General features: G+C 39.9%; 2 protein-coding genes across 2 annotated transcripts in view; both read left to right on the forward strand.

Annotated features, from left to right (window-relative positions):
* LOC124995940 (collagen alpha-1(XXI) chain-like) overlaps positions 1–9,353 on the forward strand; it is a 68,254-nt gene extending 58,901 nt beyond the window's left edge. The window contains exons 28-32 of the mRNA XM_047568708.1: positions 651–797; positions 1,047–1,101; positions 2,527–2,721; positions 3,774–3,851; positions 5,493–9,353. Of these exons, the coding sequence (XP_047424664.1) occupies positions 651–797; positions 1,047–1,101; positions 2,527–2,721; positions 3,774–3,851; positions 5,493–5,680 (663 nt within the window). The 3' untranslated portion in view covers positions 5,681–9,353. The remainder of the gene's footprint in view (positions 1–650; positions 798–1,046; positions 1,102–2,526; positions 2,722–3,773; positions 3,852–5,492) is intronic.
* A 6,703-nt stretch (positions 9,354–16,056) lies between these two features.
* LOC125024407 (C-C chemokine receptor type 1-like) lies at positions 16,057–20,952 on the forward strand. The gene is made up of 3 exons (XM_047612143.1): positions 16,057–16,246; positions 16,454–16,628; positions 19,222–20,952. Exons 2-3 carry the CDS (start codon positions 16,465–16,467, stop codon positions 20,078–20,080), a joined length of 1,023 nt encoding a protein of 340 aa, XP_047468099.1. The 5' UTR covers positions 16,057–16,246; positions 16,454–16,464; the 3' UTR covers positions 20,081–20,952.
* The last annotated feature ends 413 nt before the right edge of the window (positions 20,953–21,365 follow it).

A 21,365-nucleotide genomic window follows, 5' to 3' on the forward strand; every position in this document is an offset into this window, starting at 1 on the left:
TGGCATATTTTATTCACTGTAGTCAGCCAGCTACTTATTCAAGGTAACGTCTGAACATGTCATCTTTGGATGACTTTTACTGTTTCCAACTGATTTGCTTTAAAATGAGGGTGGTATAAAAGTGTCCCGTGCTAAAAGACAAAAGGTCATCTCATCTTCTCTTCTAACTTAGACATTAGAGAGTTGAGAGCTGTTAAGGTTTGCCTAAAATCTTTTAGCAACCGGAGCCGACTTCCACTTTGGAATAGAATAAGACACCAGTGATGTGATCAAATAACAAACTAGTTAGATATAGTCTTTGACTTTGGTACTAAGAGCCATATACACCAATCAGCCACAACAGTATGACCAGGAGAACATTATGACAAGAGCTAACACTGACATGTAGCACCCACCTAGACCAGACCGGTGCTCATAATGTTATGTGTGATTGGTGCAGGTAGACATACTGTAGCTGGAGGTTCTAAGGACTGCAGCAGTTTAGACAGGGACAAGATGAAGACCTTCCAATCTTTTTTGAATACTGAGAGTATTCTACTATAATAAAGCTTGACAGACCTTCATGCCTGTCTCATAAATTGTCAGATTTCACTTCTTTTTCTTTTATAATGTGAGGTTTGTTGTTTTCCCCGCTGCTGCTGCTGCTTCAGAATGGAGCGACAGGTGACATGGGCCCAAGGGGGCCTGAGGGAAAGAAGGGCGACATGGGTCACATGGGTATCATCGGTCCCAGGGGGTTTCCCGGCCAGGATGGGTTGCCGGGCCAACCGGGCCAGCCAGGATATCCTGGGAAACCTGTGAGTGAACCTCCTTCTCGCCATCTCTTCTTCACGGATGTCAAAAAAAAAAACTGCTAGAAAGATACTGTCATTGAATTCACGCCTGAGCTGCTTGAGTTATGCGGGACTGTGTGTGCGGGCTACGATGGAAGATGGAGAGTGGAGGGTTGAGATGATCCTATAAATCTGCAGGCATACTCAATCACAGGTTGAGCCTGTTTTCCCAGAGCAGATTCAGCTGAATCAAAGTGTAATTGTGTGTTCCAGGGCAAGCCTCCCTCAGATGAACATCTTCTAAAGCTCTGCACTGATGTTCTGCGCAGTAAGTAAATCTATTTGTTTCCACGTCGCTCTGCTGAGAGCGGGAGCCGTGGCCTGAAACAGATGTCTCAACGCACATACTTCACATAAAACCTTTAATCTGACATACACACAGTATAACACAAAGGCATCAAACAGCTCAGTCCTCTGCTATGTCTGTAAAACAATCCAATTACACAAGACATTTATGTGAACATCATTTAACTTTTCATTTACTGAGTGTAAGTAATCAATCACTTCCTGGTCTTAGCTCTTATCCAAAACCAACTGCTTGAAGCATTCTGCAGTATAGTTTATTTTGCTGAGAGTCATGGTGCACATTTTTTTCAGCCTTGGTTATGAGGAACAAACTTGTATATAGAAATAATTAGTATGTATTAAATCTGCATTAAGGACTGTGTTTCAGCCACATGGGGGCAGCACTGATATAGCCCTATAAAATGATGGGATAGCAGACAAGTATTATTTTATGATGACATCATGCTCTTTGGCTGTGAAAACTAGCTGGTGAACACTATATTCCAGTCTGTTGGTTAGTACTGTGCATGTAGAATAAAGAAGAGCAACTGTAGATGGCAATTTAAGGTTTTGATTCATTTTCATTCTGCCCATGAAAAACATACAGCAAACAAAAGGTCGTAACTCAGGTTAAGACATCTTATGGAAAGTTATGAGTAATTAGTGAGAATTATTCGCTTATCGACCTTGTTGCAGGCCAGGCAGTGTACAGAGGGGAAGCACCTTTCCCTCTGTGTCTATCTTGATAAAGTGATAAAATAAGAAAAACACCTTCAACTTGCAATTATTATGTGCGTTACATAATTTCTGGTGACGCGGTTGTTTTCTCCTGGAGCGTGTGAAGGAGATAATTGGTTTGTGATCGGTTAAAGATACAGTTCAAAGATTGTAACTGCTTTTATTTGGCCGCTGTGGTTTTCAAATCAATATTTAGAAAATGACTAAAGAAAAAACCAAAGACAGTGACATAGTTGCTAGCATGGATTTTCATTCAGGTTAAAGACAAACGCAAATCCAAAACATGTGCTATCAGTTAATACAGTAATAATAGTGCCCAATTTAGCTCTGATAAGCTCCCTACTGAGTCACTGGCTGAACAGATGCAGGAGAAAGGACAGGAGTCATTAGCCGAATGGAAAGCAAGCTGAGGCCTGATTGGTCACAAATTCCTTTATTTTTGTGGGTGGTCACAAATTCCATTGGGGCAGCGGGTTAAGGTTTGGGTTTGTCAGAGTTCAAAATAAATTAAAAAAAAAAAACACGTAGAGCTAAGATAAACACGTATTCATGAACACATACACAAGGCTTGTAAGTGTGGTTAGATGACACTGTATTATGTGGTCAGGGTCTGTTATGGAAGTTTTGATTTAGTTTTTAGTATACAGTGTCTTCTGGCTGTGTCCTACAGACCAACTCCCAGCGCTGCTCCAGAGCCTGGCCGCTCCATCCAGGTGTGAACCATGCCACACTGTGAAGGGACCCCCAGGTGATCCAGGAGCACCAGGACCTAAAGGTTCCATGGGAACTCCTGGCTACCCTGGCAGAAGTGGTGCTCCCGGTTACCCAGGACCTCCCGGAATGCAGGGTCCTGTGGGCCTCAAAGGTTGGATATGACAGATTGGGGCGGTATTATATTATCTGAAAGCGGTGCTTCCACTTAAGATGGCAGCGTTTGATCGACTGTGACAAAAACCATTGAATCCGATCGTCTTTACTCTCGTGAAAACGAGCCGACAAATAGCTCCACATCATCGTGAACAAGAGTGAGGACAAAATTTACTGCCGCTCTCATCAGCGATTAAAATCAAAAACAGCGTCAGCGACTAACAAATTGGATGTGTTGATGTTCACTGTACCCCATAAAACAAGCTCATTAAACAGGCGAACATCAGTGAAAGTCAGCGGAGCAAAAGACAACGAATACTGCAAACACATCTCAATGAGCTGCCTGTGATTTATCACTGCTTCAACACAGAGAGTGGCTAATAAGCTGTGGAAGATACCACTCCGCTGCTGCGTAGCATTTCAGCGCATCAGGTCAGGAGACCAGTGACTTCAGAGGTGTTATGTTATGGCTGTTTGAAAACTCTGAGGGAGGAGAATGAATTACTGCATGTGAATGTCATTTTACGTCCTAAAGTTAATTTAAAAGTAATTGTGTGGTATCAGTAGTTGACCTTTTTGGGAGAAAAGGTCTGACAAAAATAGGGTTGTTCTTATTCTGCTTAAGAAACTTGAGAGTATAAAGTTTAAAGGATGTGGGATTGTCTCAGTGTCTAATCAAAGTTCCATTCTAGGAAATGTAGAACTCAGCATGTTGGAGCTTATCAAGGGAAATCATTTCAAATACAGTATATCCCCTCCTGCTACAGTAACTCTATCCATTTAATCAGTGTCACAGCTTTATGGAATATCTTTAAGCTTTTTATTGACAGTTTCAATTCAAATTCATGGAGACAGTGATTCAGACACCGTCTCTCCAAATCCTTATCCCACTAGAATTCCTACTCTGATCTGGTCAAAGATAAAATAAAAAGAAAGCTACATTGTTTATAAAGTATCACTGTAGTGTAACTGACTTCACGGAGAAGCTACAGAATACATACTTCAACACAACCACTAATGCCAGTGTTTAACACGCACATTGTTTTCCAGGTGACACTGGACCAAGAGGGCTCAAAGGCAGTAAGGGAGAGGGTTACCACGGACCTCCAGGACCACCGGGCCAGCCAGGTATGCACATTATAGTAAAAAAAATCCCTGCTCATCATCCTGCTCTCTGAAATGTTTCCTCCCATTAAGGCCTCTTTGAGGAGTTTGAGGAGCCCCTATTTCTGTGGCCTAACTGCAGTGTTCTGACATTTTAGATCAGTGCTTGAGTGCACTTTTAACAAAAATGCATGAGGGCTGTTTGCGGGCCTACATTTTTAATAAATATATGGGGGCAGACCAGGTTTGTACTTTTACTGGGAGGTGGGGTGAAGGAGACGCAAGGACAAGTCGCAGACAGGGAGAGCAGCATTTCTAAATGGACACCATAATTAAACCATATTTAAACCATAGTTTTGGTTCTTAATTATTGGCAGAGTTTGTTTGAGCTGCATTTGCTTAGAAACACACACTTTTCACCTCAGTGCATCAGTATTACTGCGGCAAGCAAACGGTGTCAAAGTGCCAGTTTTTACATTTTGTATTGAACTCTGATATACTAGGTAGGCTCAGCATGAGTAAGGGGACAGGATAGAAGAGAGAAACTGAACATCTGGAAAGCCAAGGAACAAAACTGGACTGTGCCAATAAACAGGGCTAACAGCACAACTGATCTCAAGAAACAGATACATCTCAATAATCACTCTATTCGTTTGCCATTCCTTCCTGCTATATCTGTGTGTTGAATGGCAACTGTTCTACTGAATGACGTTGGCACTTCGTGGCTCGGTGGAAGAGTGGTTACTTGTCAATAAATGAATTCATATTTTATTGCTTTGCATTTACTGTGTGAAACCTTGACCACTGTGTGCAAACAATAATGGCCAGTGAGGTATTGAATTACGGTGATATTAGAACGTCTAAGATGTTATAAAGAGCCGAACAATGAAGAACGAAAATTCAGAGCTCAAGGCAGACTGACACAGGGAATTAATAAAAACATTAAACATCAATAAAACATCCAGGCAAAAGCTTGCAGGGAAACTTTTTTTAGGAATAGCAGAGTCCAACAAAGGTAACTGAAAAGTACTAACGAGGCAAAGAAGGCAAATAACAGACAAACTGACCTCTACTGAACATAGAGGCTGACTGACTGATGTGTTGTGAACACATCAATTTCATATGTTTTAGCTGGAAAATCGGCTTTTATTGAAGGTTAGAGAGGTGCAAAGCATGGACGAATATCCCTACAGAAATATGCTCTGGCTTTAACTTTTAAAAGAGTTTCATATTATCCTAACTCCAGCCATTCAAAAAAAATGATATCCCTGGGATCATCTGAGGTTTAAAGTATATTAAGACGTATAAACTGGACTGCTGGATAGAACGTGAAAGATCCAAGTAACTGCATTTTGGGATTAAGTTTATCTTGGAGCGTAGAGTCGAGATATCGCATCCACTGCAAATGAGTTGAACTGAGAGACAAGAATATTATAGTGTACATAGGGGCTGATTATAGTGGAAGAGGTGGAACCAACTGGGGTTCCCTGAGCAGGAAAGGGATTTTTGCACAGTGCCTAAAAACCCATAAGTTAAATTGTAAACCATCTCTTCTTAGGGCTTATGTCTTTATTAGCTCGTCACGAGAAGATGAAATGAGTCTGCATACCAGCATCAGATTCTTCATCCTATTTATTTCCAATTTCTCTGTCCTTATCGTCACAGGAATCCAGGGCCCCCGTGGCTTTGACGGGATCGGCCACCCGGGTAACCAGGGAATCCCCGGGAAACCTGGACCACCGGGACACCCCGGTAAACGGGGTAGCCCGGGATTCCCAGGCGTTTGCGATCTCTCCATGTGCTATCAAACTTACAACCTCAGGGAACATTACAGCAAAGGACCCAACGTCTGAGTACCCGGGAGCGAGGGAAGGCCTGCTGCTGACGCCACACACCCACGTGTTTTGAGGCAAACGATTTACTGTATCACTGTTGACTCCTTTAAGACCGAGCATGTGGAGGTATGTGCACTGGAGGCAGACGTAACCTCATTATTTGAGTCAAACTGAGGGGCAGGGCATTGATTTATGATCATGGAATTCATGATCAAAGACGCCAGCAGGCTAGCGGCCTAGCTTGCTGAGATACCAGACACTTTGAACTCGCAAATTTTGAATAGCAGGTTTAAATGGCAACTTCTAATCCTTAATGAGTCAGATGAGTGTTAAAATGGCTGTGAGTTATTTTTTTTTCTGTAACCATCAAGAGAACTAGGAATCTAAATAACATCTTTTTTTTTTTTAAAAAAAAAAAAAAAAAAAGCTACCTCCTCTTTTGTTTATCTTTAAGTGAATGATACTGAAGGCAATGCTAACAGGCTAACACAACCAATATCTCCTCAAGTGATGTATAAAATAGAAATGGATTAAATAAAAACTGAGAGAGGCATTCTAATTAAAAGTCAAATAAGAGCGTGGGCTTTGATGAAATAAGAGCAAATGTGGCAAAAAAAGAAAAAGAAAGCTTCAAACTTAGATCTTCTAGCCTGGTACAACTCAAACTAGGCTTTTTTTTTTTTTTAACTAAATTAGTGAGCATTATTTGCTGCATATATGTATGGAAATAGGCTCACGCTGTGCTTGATAGCGCTGGCGGTGTTTCCTGAACTGAGGTTCCTATCAACCAGTTATTTCTGCCTTCAGTCCAGCGCACCCTCAGAGGAATGATCTTATCTACGAATGATATGAAAGGTACAGTAACCATACTGATGATGAATTGGGGCATGTTACAAAGTAGGAACGGCGACACGCTTTTTCATACAGTTATCTTGTAAAAGGTCAGATAACAGTCGGGCAAGATACGAAAGGCTAAAAAGTTCCCAAATAAAAAAACGAAAGTAAGAGAACAGACATAAGGTCATGCTTTCATTTACCAATTTAAGCATTATTTCACTATCAGCCTGCACACTATATACCGCCTGTTATGGTGGAATAGCATAGATATATCACATATTTTGTACAGAGCACCAGTGTTTGTGCTAATCCATAACTGTGACAGGTTGTAGCAATGCTGTCATTGTCTGTTTAACAATATTATGTGGATTTATTTTGCATTGCTTTTTCTGTGTATGTGGATTACTGTAAATTCCCAAGTAGTAGCATCAACTGTAGAGGGGACCTGGCTCCTTTATAATTGGAGCAGGGTTTAGATTACTGACGGCCCTTTATATGTATTATCTACTGTTTTTTTTTGTTTGTTTGTTTGTTTGTTTGTTCCATGTGTCAGCTCTCATTTTCATACGTCTGCTACCAGAGTTTAGTCGAAAGTCATTATAAATTTCTGATGTTGTACATTTTCCACCACTTTGTTGTTCTAAGTGTACTTTCCCCCATTTTATTGTACTAATCGTTTCAGTGATATTTCCCGCGTCACTGCTTTACATTACCAACAACTCCTGGGAAATAATCCGTCCTATTCGTGGCTTTTTAATTTAGAGATAGGTGCAAGAAGCGTTGGGTTTCATTTACGACATCCAGAGGAAACACTAGGCAGCATAGTGGAGGCGTAAGAATTTAAATACAGGCTTTTATTTGAGAATTTATGATGTATCAATCTCAGTGATAAGACTACAACTGACTAAGAAACTCGTACATATTTGCATTGGCCGTAAGGAAGACCCCGGGAACAGCACAGTACAATAAAGTCTACATAAGAAGTAAAGATGATCATACTACGGCTGTGTTTGAGCAAAAATATATGATAACATTTTGCAGAGAAAGCAGCCCACTTAAGTGGAATTACAGCAATCGGTGAAGTGAGGGTGAAGCACATATCTTTTGTGAATAGTTAAAATTCTGACATGGAAATTCGGTGGTGCTCACAATAATAAACTGCCTTAACAACGCTGACCTTTGAGGAAACAGAGAGAGCCGTGGAGTCTAAAATGGAGGAAATGTAGTGGCATATTATTTGTGTTATCCACTTCTTTTTAACCTCCCCTGTTGGAAAGATAAACTCCACGATAAAGGAGCTGTGGTTTGCAGATTATGATACACAACTCCAGTGGTGATGCCTGAAGAAAACAGCTTCTCTACATTGACTAAGTGAATAAGAAAGCCTAAGAGAAAGAGACAGTTCCCCCTCTTCGACGTTTCACTCAATAAAATGATGTACTTCTGTACATAAATACTCTGCCCTGCAGTTTCTTCCTGAGGCATATCACCTAAGATTTACAGATCAGGTCTGTTGACCCTAACTGTGGTGTGACAGGCCGTGCAGCTTGTGGCCTGTGCACCATAATGGCCGATAATATGTGGGAAGTTTTGCAGGAACCGTTGCTGCTTTCCTTCCCCACATTTTCGTTTATTATTTGGAAAGTCGGAATAGTTTGAATAGTCGCAAATATTTAGCTTACAACCCTAACCCTCATTAGAATTCTTTTCAACTTTGTTAGACTTTATACTGTTGTTAGACTTTTGTTGTAGCTGGTAATATGATTAAATACACGGCTCATTCAGCAAACAAAGTCACATTTATCCATGTAAAGGAATGATATCAGTGGGGGCATGTCGATGGAGCCAAGTAGAGCAGATACGGTATATCAGGTCCAGGTAGATGAGCTGCCTCGGGCGCCATATTAGTTGTTGGTGAGAAGAAGAAACAATAAGCATTGAACCGGAGGAGTAATCAGCGAAACAGTGCATGTAAAGATTAGATGTGTTCATTATTTTGACACCAACCGTATCTCCTCTGGCGTTTGCAGAAAGCACTGGTGTTTTTATGGGAAATGGCCGTCGTCCCAGTTTCCCAAGAACAGAGGCTTTAAATTCCACGTGTGGCTGGGACAGATAAGACAAATGTGCCATCACAGATTTTGTAACCATTCCAGGAGCCTCGGGGAGTAACAGTCAGGTTAGAGACTCTTTCTGGGGTTCACAACACCCAGTGCGTACTTTTCTGCACAAATGTGATGCTCTGAAACTTGACAAAAAAGTAAGCTTGGCAGGAGTCAGGGCTTCGCCGACATAGGTGCATTGGAACTGCAGCGTAATGACATACAAGTTTTAGAAAGTACATAGAAAAGAAAATAAGTTGGAGGTTTAACAGATTTAGCAGAAACATTTTTTTTTTTTTTTTTTTTTAGAAAAAAATACATAAACTCTTTGAAGGAAAGAGCAATTATATATCACTTAAATGAGCAGTTTTTAAATTGCATGCTGGTAGGATGAAGATGTAATATTTGTAAAAGGTCTCTGTTTTTGTAAGTTCCTCCTTTTTGATAAGAGCGTGACTGCACATTCGTTGGTTTTAACAGTCTAGAAGGTGTCAACCTATCACTTAACTATCTTCAGAACTATCTTCAGAACGGTGAGACACCTGTAGTAATGTTTTCACTGAAGAATGCCTGACGGAAATGAAATGTTTTTACCAAGTCACACGTTCAGGATTGGTTTTCAGTATTTTGTCTCTGTATTTGTATCAGTTCATAGCCTTTTTAAAGTTCAGTCGAATATCCATAAATGCTGGAACAGGCAATGTTTACAACAAAACTACTATGTTAAAATAAACCGATTCTCTCTACTTTTACATCAGTAAATGTGTTTGGTTTTTGGATGCATTTTAATCAAAGAATTACTGACACAAATGATAAAGAAGAATGACACACATGAAGGAGGCAAAAGAGTGAAAGAAATTACTGAGGCTATAAGGACAGCTCAACAAATATATGATTGGGGGAATGCCTGGATCAGACAAGAGAGGAAAAGATAGTGATCAGGCCGAATTTTAAAGCATTGTCAACTCTACAGCATCAAAGGTAAACCTCCTGGCTGATGACATCCGTCAGCCTGTCTTCCTCCTGAAGGAGGCGGGGAAAAAGGCCACAGACACGCAGAGCAGATGTCACTATCCGAAAGGTCACTGCTCTGAAATCATGGCCTGAGCTGCTTTGCTGAAACAGGAAACAGCACTGGTGAACATAGCACCACTGCGTCATATGTGTGATCAGGAAACTGTTGTGCATGTTTTTTTAATTGCAATTTCATGTAAAATTATTACGCTCTGGACCTTCATGAGGCTGGGAGAAGATGGTTCAGTTGGATTCTTATGGGTCCAGTGGTTTTAGAGCTCAAGTCAAGTCACATCTTCGGATTTTAAATATTCGCCTTAGTCTTATTTCTGTTTCCAGTCGTTATTTGTGTGTGTAAAGCCATTTGAGTACCAATAGGTAGAAAAGCGCTGTATAAATATATCATTTACCGAGCAAATCCTCTTTTTGCAGGGATCTCAAATACCAAATAGAGAGACTGTGGATTTCTTTGTGTGAAGATATGGTGTGTCTACATTATAAAAGAAGACTGATAGAGTTTGGTATCTCTGTTTTTGCCTTTGACTAGAAATGACTATAGATTTGGACTGAAATCAAATTGCCAGCTGCTTTTGTTATTTCTGTAGCCTGGTTTGCAGAAGAGGAGTAGAAAATGATTCAGTTTCTTCTATGTCTCCTTTTCTGTCAATTCTTCCACAGTGCCCCATCCACGGTCAGTTCCCTGCGCTGCCCTCTCTATGAAGGATCATGCTGCATTTTTGTAGAATGTAAAAATGAATGATAAAAAATTACTTGTCCGTATACCGTTTTTTAAATATTCATGTCCACTGAAAACTGAGATTCCAGACAGACACACGTGTCAGACATATGACAGTTAAGAAAGCTTTGTTCAGTGTTTTATTACCTTTAACTGGACATTGGAAGTTGTGACACCTTCGTGTTAGCTTGCTGGCACTTTTTCACCAGTTATTTAGACGAATTGCGACGAATGAGAGAAACCAGCAATTTTGGGAACTCTGATATCACGTTAACGGTGACATTAGGTGGTCCAAGGAGAGTGCTTTAGTAAAAAGGGATGACTGCAGCCCTTATTACTGACAATAAGAAAAAAACATTAAAATGATTCGGTATGGGTGGCTATTGACTTCTGTTTAACGAAAAAGAGAATATGTTTAATTTCACTACATGTTCACCATGTGCAAAACCCAGGTCTTGTTCTGTATGGTAAATCTGAAAATCTAACATCTAACCAACGCTAACATCAGCAGCGAGGGTACGACTTTTGTTGCTGTATGTGGTTTATATACCAGTGTTACAGCAAGCATCTGGGTATGTGTAGAAAGTTTATGTATGTATGATGAGAAGAGGTGGAGAATGACACATGTTCAACTGAGTGCACCTTCTTTAACTGGGCCCAGCTCCAATCATTTGTTCCACAAAATAATGTGATTTCTGTATTCACGTCATGCCTGCAACCTTCTATGCTGGCCTAAAAATAAATAATAATAACAGACTTAATTATATTTTCCAGGAGTACCTATTAAATAATTCCTAAAGGTCTGTTCTGTCAAGGTTCTATGTCTGTCTTTTATTTTGTGATCATGTTTTGAAGTTTCCTGTTTTGTTTTGTCATGTCTGTCTGTGTCATGTTGTGTATCCTGTTTTATTTCAGTTCAGTTATTTAGTTCTGGATTTCCTGTCTTGTGCCTCTTTGTCTCTTGATTGTTAATTTGTCTCACCTGCGTTAATTGTCCTCATGCATCTCACCTGTGTCCTGTCAGCCCTGAGCCCTTTTACAACCTCCCCCAACTTTTGACATGTTCACTTCCTTTCATAGCTTTTTCCCTGGTCATATTTTCATATGAAAGCTCTTATCCAATCACATTTCAGCATTAATTTGTTGCTAGGATCAAAGAAATCTGCCTGGAGACCTTCAAAATCAGTTCTGCAGGCCATGCAGCATAAAATAAGTGTTGATCAGACTGTTGCTTTAACCAATCAGATTTTGAGCAGATGACACCATACGCCTGGTAGCAGGTGTATGGTGTCATCAGCGTGACAACCTTTGACTGGCCACAGAGAGAGAGAGTGAGCTAGCCAGCCAAAGCTAGCAACCTGGACGAAAAAAAAATATATAGTTGTGTTGATTTAATAGCTGTTTTGTCACCGCACAATTGCTGAAGGAGGAGAAGGAATGGATTTGGTCGAGAATTTACTGTCAAAGTCATTTTTGAGCTGGACATCATTAAGAAGGGTCGTTCAACTACAAAAAAGGATTTGTCAGCCACTCTCAGACCACAGTACCCCTGGCTCACAGGCTCAGGGAGAAAACCAAATTGTTTCTTAATCATGAGTAAAATGAATTACATTCATCTTTTATTTATCTTTTTGCCATTTCATTTGGTCGACATGATACTTCAGCTGGATTTTACGTATGTAGCACTGGTGGCTGCAGTGAGGGAGAGGAGATTTATTGTCTGTGTTTTGAATTGTTCTGAGTTTCTTGCATTAGTAATGGCATCCATGTATGAAATACTTGGCTGTAATGCAACGTCCCGTTTTATTGTTGTCTGTATGATGTGGATGGATTCTATAGCGATCCTATGAAGAGGCAGTGTTTCCCCTGGGTTTACACCACATTAGCCCCAGTAGTCTGGTTTTATTCTGGCATTCTGCGCATAGACATAGACATGTATATGTCTATGATTCTGGCTGCAGGTGTGTGTTCATGTTTGTTTGTGTGTATGTTGGTGTGGAGCAACGTGCATACTGAGGTCTGACGTGCACCTCCCCAGAAACTTAACTTCGTGTCGAAGGAGGCCACAAGAGCTGCGAATTGATTGTTTTGGATCAATAACGACGGAACATATGAAGGAAAGGTTAACTGAGGAGGTTCAGAGGTACCCACATTTATTTGACTTATGTTTTTCAACATTTCAGCGAAAGTTTCAGTCGTCGTCATTGAAAGTAGAGCTGGAAGTAGAAACAAAAATGAACCGTATATAGGTTACACCGACTACCTTCCACAGAGGTAGAAAACCGCATTTAAGCGGTAACTGATGCACCCAGTGAAGAAAAATGAATTCAGATGTGTCACTGGGCTGTCATATTTCTTATATTTAACACATTCTTTCAAAGCTGAAAGAGTGACATCAGCAGTATTCTGTATGTATTCAAGGGGACTTTACATCTGTTATTTCAGATCAAGCATCCTCGTGGTCAAACAAAATGTCTTTGTCACTGTCACTTTGTCACACTTATTTTAATCCTTTTTGTGGTCACTTCACATTTTGCACATTTTGTAGAACTGTGAATTCCTGTTAGTCTGTGGTCGCTCAGCATCTCCTCAGTGGCTGGGCTTTCAATTACAACAGGAAATGCTGACAGTCACTTGTAAGAGGCTCCGTGTTCAATAGACATATAAACACACAAATGATATCTGCTTCTGCAGTTTGCTGTAGTCAGTAGCAGTAAAGTACGAATGCGCAATTAGTATTTCCATTGTGTGAGTGAGAGCAAAGAATGGAGGAGAAGGGCCCCTTAACCGAGATCAGAGTGAGGTTTAGCCAGTGAGCACCGATCAGCTTTTCCCCTCATTTAAGATTGTAAACGTGCCTTTCGAGCGACTTTTAATGTGCAAATCCCTCTACGAGTTCTCTTCAAGCTGAAAAGAATCTTCCTAATCTTCTTTGCCTCAGAATACGTTTGTACTCTCTGTGGGGACAAAGTGTCACGCTGCTGTGTTTTGAGACTTGAGACCTTACAGGTTCTCTGCTCACAACTAGGGAAAAAAAAAAAAAACTCAACCTCTGATTGTTTTGAAGATATAAGTTTAAAAAAAAAAATCCCCTTGGGCACCCTTCTGCAAAAACAGGAAACAAAATTGTATCTTTCGAAATCTACATAAAGAACCCATGCAATATGTTGTTATTTTTTAAAACACAGTTTAGACAAACTTTTCTGACAAATGCATATAATATAGCAATGCTAAGTGCACTTCGCAACTCACACACCAACCAAGAAAAGTTCGATTTCATTTTTAAAAAAAAAAATAAAAATATTTGTGCTGAATGCTAAGTGCCTGGTAACACAGCAGAGAAATGGCAGTGGGTTTTTACCAGAGTTGCATTAATTATGACTCCTGTTACTGTTTGCAATAAAACAGTTGGGTTTTTTGTATGAGTTGGGTTTTACACAATGCTTCTTCCTGTTGAGTTGTCTTTTCTTAGCGCTGGCTGTAGTTTCTGCGAAAGCGTCTTGATTCGTATTGCTGCTGCATGAATTGAAGAAAATTGCAAGCAACTGAAACTGTCCTGTGAGCTGAAATGGTCTAACCCTGTCACTATTCCAAATATGTTGCCTAAGCATGTCTGCACATATAAGGAAGTTGACACTTCCCTTCCTGTGCAAAAACACAGAACTTAAATGAATAATAATAAAGTGCGTCCTGTTTTCATTCCACCGTATGTTTTTGTGATATTTATGTTGCCCAGAAGAAGTTATCAGACCTACAATAGTTCCACCAGGAACACACTTTTTTTTTTTTTTAGTCCACCCATATGTGCACTTTGTGCCCTGTTTGTGATGTTGAATGTCTGCTGCTGTCAAGGAGAATTTCCCCACTGTGGGATGAATAAAGGCATGTCTTGTCTCATCTTAACACCATGTTTAGTAGTAGAGGAACATAAAAATCTTCATTTACTCTGACCCAACGTACCGATTTTTACTCCTCTACTGTAAACTTAGATGTGTTGCCTTTGTTGTGACACACAGATTATACACATAAATCCTGTAGTAGCTGAGCTGTACTCAATTTATTTTGGGCTTAACGCCAACTTACAGTAAGTGTGACAGAGTGTAGTCATTGCTATGGGGGAAGCTGGTCTGCTGTGGTCTAGGTGGGTGGTGCATGTCTAAGTAACATCTGCTTGAATGAGTGAGAAGTTCAAAAGTTTCCCAGCAGAACAGTAAATTGTCTGAAGATGTTCAATGTTATTAACGTCTCCTTTCAGTTGTTTCAATATTGTGCCTGATCATAGAAATGTCCTTATTTTAACATTATTTTATTTGTTTATTTTATTTTACTTTTTTTACTTCAGGTATCTTTTGGTATCATATGAATTAGAATATTTGCTTCCAATGACGTAACATTTTGAGATCTTTCAGGTTTTTATGTGCTCCTTTTGAACATGGGTAAAAGAAAAAAACTATACTTGTCGTAAAGGAAGGACACTTTTCATTCGCAGGAAAAAGAGCTTCCTCTCTCTTACGCAAACATTTTTAAGAAGTAACTTACTACAGAGCAGAAAAAGGATTTCCATTCTCCCCTGTGTTAACGATCGTATAAACATCAGGTCCGACTGAATTCTGAGGACTACTGTTAAAATCATAGATGCCTTCGTTTAGCTCACAATAACTGAGGGGTGAGCAAATAAGTTCCATTTTTTCAAATATAGAGACATAAACATCTGTTGCAGAAATATGTCAAAAAAAGCAATGCTTCTCAGTGCAGATGATAAAACGAACACATTCATTTACAATAATATTTTAACAGTATTCTAATTAGACACAGACTTGGACTTCATTGATTCGCAAGGGAAATTGCTTGTTCCCAGTAGCTCAGCTCAGCTCAGCAAAAGAAAAATAGATGTAAGATAGATAAGATAGCTGTTATTTTTTTCAAATAAAATAAACTATGAATAATAATAATAGTGTAGCTAATGTGTCAATATATAAAACTAGTTATAATAAGTAATGTAACAATACATAACAATACGTAACAATAAAAAGCAAACAATATACGAGATTTGTGTATGTCTCCACAATTGCCACCAAAAGTGGGAGTCTTACAGCTGTTTTACATTGCAATTACTCAGTGTACTTCATGTACCTCCCTTACACCCTTGTGTGTGTGTGTGTGTGTGTGTGTGTGTGTGTGTGTGTGTTAATAGAAAGTAAGCGATTATCATTTAGTATTAATCACAGGCTGTAACACATAAGCTACGCTGTGACAACCTCATAAAGACGTCCTACTGGGCTTTTTACTCTGAGGACCACCAAGTGGTCAGTGAACATGGTCACATGAATCTGTCTGTCTGTCTGTCTGTCTGTCTGTCTCTGCCCAAGCTGATTCAGGTGTATTTTGATGTTAATTTCTTTTGTTCTACGCACCCTTCGCTGTAACAGCAATGCTCATTATTTCTCTATGAAGTGACTATCTTCTTTCCGAGGGTGCTTTCACACTTAGGTCGATGTACCAATCCAGATTCATCCTGGATAAAATGATCCGAGCTGAGCCCTGTTAGAGAGGCTGTGAACACGCATTGCCCACGGACTGATATGAGTGTGACCTCCGTCTTCTTCTCTCTGTCCTTTATAGCTTGATCCATCTAAACTCTCCTTGGGCAGTCCTCATATATTAATATGCCATGCAGACAACAACAGAGCCTAAACTTTAGTGGAGGGGGTGTTTTGCTATGTTGGGCTTTGAGTCACTCCTCACCCACACCCGCACAACCATGTGCAAGACACTTGCATTGTACTTCCTCTAACTCGCTGACTTATTAAGGAGTGACTTGAACGCTCTTTGAGTCAGACACACTCTGTCCTTCAGCGACATACGATAAGCAGAAGCCTCTCTGGTGGTAAGACGGTAAGTCACCAAACCTCTGCTTTTATTAGACTCCTTGGAGTTTTAACTTATGGACATTTTTTTCTTGCTCTTTAATTCTCTTATTTATATACCTAAAAAATATTTCCAATAAACAGCCAGAAAGGATGAATAATCATGCAGCCTTTTGTGTAACAGTATCAAATTGTGAATGTTAGGGTTAAAGGCCACATTTTCTGTTTGTGACAGATTTAGTAAAGATGGAAACGACAACGGATTACTACCCTGACTACAACGAGACACCAGCTGTGATATGTAACAGGGACGCTGACAACTTTTTCGGAGCTCAGCTATCCGTCATCTACTACTTTATGTTTGTGTTCAGTCTGTTTGGAAACGGGCTGGTCCTGGTCATCATCCACAGGTGAGTGGAGAGAACAAAAAATCTCCCTGTCGCTTATTTAAAACATTTAACTGCACAAACACAATGCACTGTTTCGCCGATTCAGCTACATGCCGGTGATAACAGGTCAGCGAAATTTTCAGTTAAGTGTAAATTCACGGCTGATTTGGCAACGCCTATGGTTATTTGTTGTGACGGTCCTTGTGTGCGGACAATCTGCATTCTTTTCCCATCATCCATGACTAACTGTGGTCTGTAAGGATTAGCGTAGTCTCATACTGCTGCAACAGGGTTGTGGGAGAGGGAACAGTGAATGGTGACTTTGCTGATGACATTTCACATTTCCTGTGAGACACGCACATTAAGGCAAAGCAATCTAGCAGTGTCCAAAAACAAAGGCAGCTGAAGACTTGTAGATTTTCTTGAAGATATTGCATCCAAGTCTTCCGTTTGGGGAGTTGGGGTTTAAACAGAAAAAATCTGTGGTTGTTACCCATCACAGACTCGCTTGATTAGTGTCTTTTAACGACTAAATGAATGAATGCATTTAATGGCAATTATTGAAAAATGTTGAGCATAAGTTGTATTTACATTTAATCAGGACCATAACTTCAGTAACGAGCTCATATGACAAAATTTTCTAGATATAAACATATCCAAACCTAATGAAATGGTGGCTCTGCAGTGTCTTCAAAAACTAAATGACAGGCAAAGAAAGAAACCCCACAGAAGTTTGATTTTGTTCCAGATAATACTGGTAAACAAATGGTGGAGAAATAGTCATCTGATGGATTCATAAACTTGAGGAGTTTCACAGAACCCATAGCCTGACACCTGCAGAAAAATTGTGGCAAGAAAAACTCCCTGTTAACTGAAATAAACTATGAGTAGGACCGAGCTCATAGGATGTGACCCATCTGGTTGAGGCCAGTAAACAAGAGAAAGCAGAAGAGAGCAGCCAGAGGAACAAGATGATACACGCATCACGGATGTATGCATCATCTTGTTCCTCCCGCATCCTGCACGACACACTCAGCCCCCAGTCTTCTCACTTCTCCTAGGTCAAACATCTTCATCTCTGGTCTGGAGAAATCCATCTTTCGTGGTTAAGATTTGCTTGCGCCGTTATCTTCCGTCTGTTTGTTAGCAAGAGGTTGTTTAGCCTCTAGCTTAAGATTGCTGTGCACTCTCTCCAGGTATTTCTTCAAGTTACTTGTACTATTTTTTTAGCCGCAGAAAGTTCCCTCGGCCTCTCGCCAGCACATAAAGTGCACCTTACTGTGAGGTTCTTATCAATTTCTGTGACAAATTCACAATAGTGCGAGTAGAACCACTTAGAAAGCGCTGAATCAGTTGTTGCCATCTTGCCTTCTTCTTCTTCTTCTTCTGTTGATTTAAAACCGTCTTCTTCTTCTCCTCCTCTTTATTTGCGGCTGTTGCGCCTGTGTTGTTTTTTCGAAACCTCCGCCTGTGCGACAGCTCTGATTGTAACACATTACTGGACTCAGTAACTGTAATAATATTACCAAAATATAGTTAGTAACGCGTTATATTACTCCGTTACTGCCTAAACGTCTGCAGCTCTGTAGATCAGAAACACACAGTTGCATCCGCTGATAGAGAGAGAGAAGACGACGGAGGTCAGATGCTCCGTGCATCATGGGAAGTCATTCAGCACCAAGGCCTATAGCAGCATAGCTAAGGGATGGTACGGTGACTGGATACGCTGAAAGCAAGCTGGTGAGTAGGAGGAGGACACTGGACAAACTGGTCTCCGTCATGGACAATCTGTCTCATCCACTACACCAGACTTTAGAGGGGCAGCGGAGCTCAATCTTCAACAGACTGATTCACCTCTGCTCCCATAGTCATTCATACCCTATTCAGCCGAGCTGTACAACAACTCACCTCTCTGTAACCAATAACTCCACATTATTCATGTTAATGCACCTCATTAATCTTTCCTTAGTTTATAATATATATTCTCTTTGCTCTGTATTTCTTGAACATTTGTTGATATACAATTTTTTACACATTTTGGCTCATACCATTTCATTTCATTTTATTTTATTGTATTGTATTTTTTTATATATATATATCTTCACCTACTTTTCTTTTTACGTGTGTCTCTCAAGGGTGTTTTTGTGTGCAACTGAGCTATTTTCCTTGTGGATGAATAAAGTCTGTCCGAGTCTACGTCTAAGTAGTATGCAGCTCTGCAAATCAGAAGCAGACAAATAACATGCTATGGGTAGCAAACCAATGCATGCATAACAAGATAAGTAAATTAATGGATAGGAGTTCAGTACCAGATAGAAAAGTACTTTTACTTTTTAGTCATTAAAACAAGACAGTCCTTTCGAGAAATGCACAACTAAATATCTGAATAATGTCCTGAATCATCATTTCAATTACAGTATATTAATTCATGTATTTAAGTGTAACTTAACAACTTAACAACAACTGTCCTTTTATGGTTTAACTTGCAGCAGGAGGTCAGGAATGCTCAAGTGGGCTGCACGACTCCTGTAGTTGTGCTTATGCCCAGGCTTGGGATGTTCTCTAATGGCAAATTTTTTCTCTAATAACAGCTTTTTAATTGTCCACTTCGCAGGTTTGAGAGACTGACAACTGTGACCAACATCTTGCTGCTGAACCTGGTGTTTTCCTCCCTGATATTCATGAGCAGCCTTCCCTTCATGGGAGTCTACATGCAGCTCTCCACCTGGATCTTCGGCAAAGCTATGTGCAAGATTATCAGCAGTGTGTACTACCTGGGCTTCTACAGCTCTGTCCTCTTTTTAACTCTTCTGACCTTTGACCGACACCTTGCAGTTGTGTACTCCTTGAGTGCGTCGCATGTGAGGAACCAACGCTATGCTGTGATCTCCTGTGCTGTGGTCTGGCTGGTCAGTAGTTTGGCATGCATCCGACCAATGATACTTTACTCCTCTTATTATTTTGCTCTTGACAACAAAACCTACTGTGATGAGTATCCTGGTGATTTTGAATATATAAATGTGGAAAAGCTGAGAAAATCTGGATTTTACCTTCAGCTTCTACTTTTCTTGGTCTTTCCTCTGGCTGTTATTATCTACTGCTATGTCAGGATTGCAGTCACTGTCATTTCATCCAGAATAGCCACCAAGTTCAAGACAGTCAGGCTGATATTCGTCATTGTACTGTTGTTTTTCATGTGCTGGACACCTTTCAATGTGATATTGCTGTTGGAAGAAAATAACAGTAATTGTGAAGATTCGCAGAGACTGGGTTATGCGATTCACATCACGCGTAACCTTGCCTACATTTACTTTTGCATCAGTCCCATCTTCTACACATTTGTTGGGAAAAAATTTCAGAACTACTTCTTGCAGCTGATGGTGAAATACTTCCCAAGCCTAAGGAGGCGCGTTTCTGTCAGTCAAGTCAGCAGAACCAACATGTCCACAAAAAGCACACAAAATGAGCTTTAGGGATGGGAAGAAAAGCATAGATTGGAGTGAGTCTGAAGAAATATGTCTGTGAAGGTTCTTAGTTGCCCAGGTCATGGCATATCCAAATCCTCGAAAGAAAGGCGTTAGGACTTTTTGAGTTTCTTGAAGATGATACGCCACTCATAGAAGTAGCTTCTTCAGTTCTAAAGCTCAGAACTGAAGAAGCTACTTGGAGAGTCTGAAGGAAACATTTCTTCAAATTGCCAAATGAATGTGGGCTAAAACCATTTCTTGGAATGATCTTTTGATTTCCATGACCTAACATCCAGGAACATTTCCACTCCATTGAATTTTGATTTGGCTGATTTTGTTCTAGTAAAAAAAAAGCCAAATTAAAAGCCAATTAGCAACATTGAAGTCCTGTCAAATGTTCTAAAAGCAAGGATTCCTGTAGTGTTATAACATAATTCAGAGACCAACAGACATTTCCTTTCAGAAAGACATGCCACTCCTTCTCTCTCTGTACCCTAGACTTGACATATGATATATTTTCTTCTTGCAAACCAAAGCAAAATATGTGTCAAGTTGGACTGCTTCTACATAATAAGGCAGGAATTTGTATGGTATTAATTTTTAGCTTGGCTTAGATGATTCCTATCTCCTAGCAGTCAAAATTTGATTAATTAAGCCATTGATAAAAGTGGAACAACTTGAGGCAGAAGAAACAAAGCTGCTATCATCTGTAAACATATTTTAGGAATACATTGTAATGTAGAATGCTTGATCAAAAACAATAAATCCTCCATGCACATCATAGTTCACTTACAGTATTTAACCTTTTTCAGATTCAGAATTTTGTAAATATTTGATCAGATACACTCAGTGTAAATTAAAGTTGATCACAGAAATGATAATGTATTGTGACGATTAATTTTTTTTATGTAATACAAAGTTTGATACAATTGAATGTTTTCCGAAGGAAAAAAAACAGTAAGGAACGTGCACCAGTAAAAAAAAAAAAAGGCACGTCAGAGCTGTATGACATACAGTGTAAATCCAGCCCATACAGATGAAGGATTAAATTGTTTACCCACCAGGCAGATTACATCCTAATGATCCCTGTGCAAAATTAAAGGTTGTCAACCTTAACCTACACTACCAGTAAAAGTTTGGACACACCTTCTCATTCAATTCAATGAGAAAGTGTGTATATATTTTGACTGGATTTGAACTACAACCTCTAAAGCTATGTGACTGTGCCTGATATCATTAACCATGGTGAATGCAATTTAATTTCTAACCCCTAACCTAAGCATAAACATCT

This window comes from Mugil cephalus, chromosome 18, assembly GCF_022458985.1.
Source record: "Mugil cephalus isolate CIBA_MC_2020 chromosome 18, CIBA_Mcephalus_1.1, whole genome shotgun sequence".
Taxonomy (NCBI): domain Eukaryota; kingdom Metazoa; phylum Chordata; class Actinopteri; order Mugiliformes; family Mugilidae; genus Mugil; species Mugil cephalus.

What these genes read in the sequence shown, in the direction of transcription:
- LOC125024407 (XM_047612143.1), top strand. Translation starts at nt 16,465, where the DNA reads ATGGAAACGACAACGGATTACTACCCTGACTACAACGAGACACCAGCT. An exon ending in GTCCTGGTCATCATCCACAG is followed by an intron (nt 16,629 to 19,221) that starts GTGAGTGGAGAG and finishes TCCACTTCGCAG; the next exon opens with GTTTGAGAGACTGACAACTG.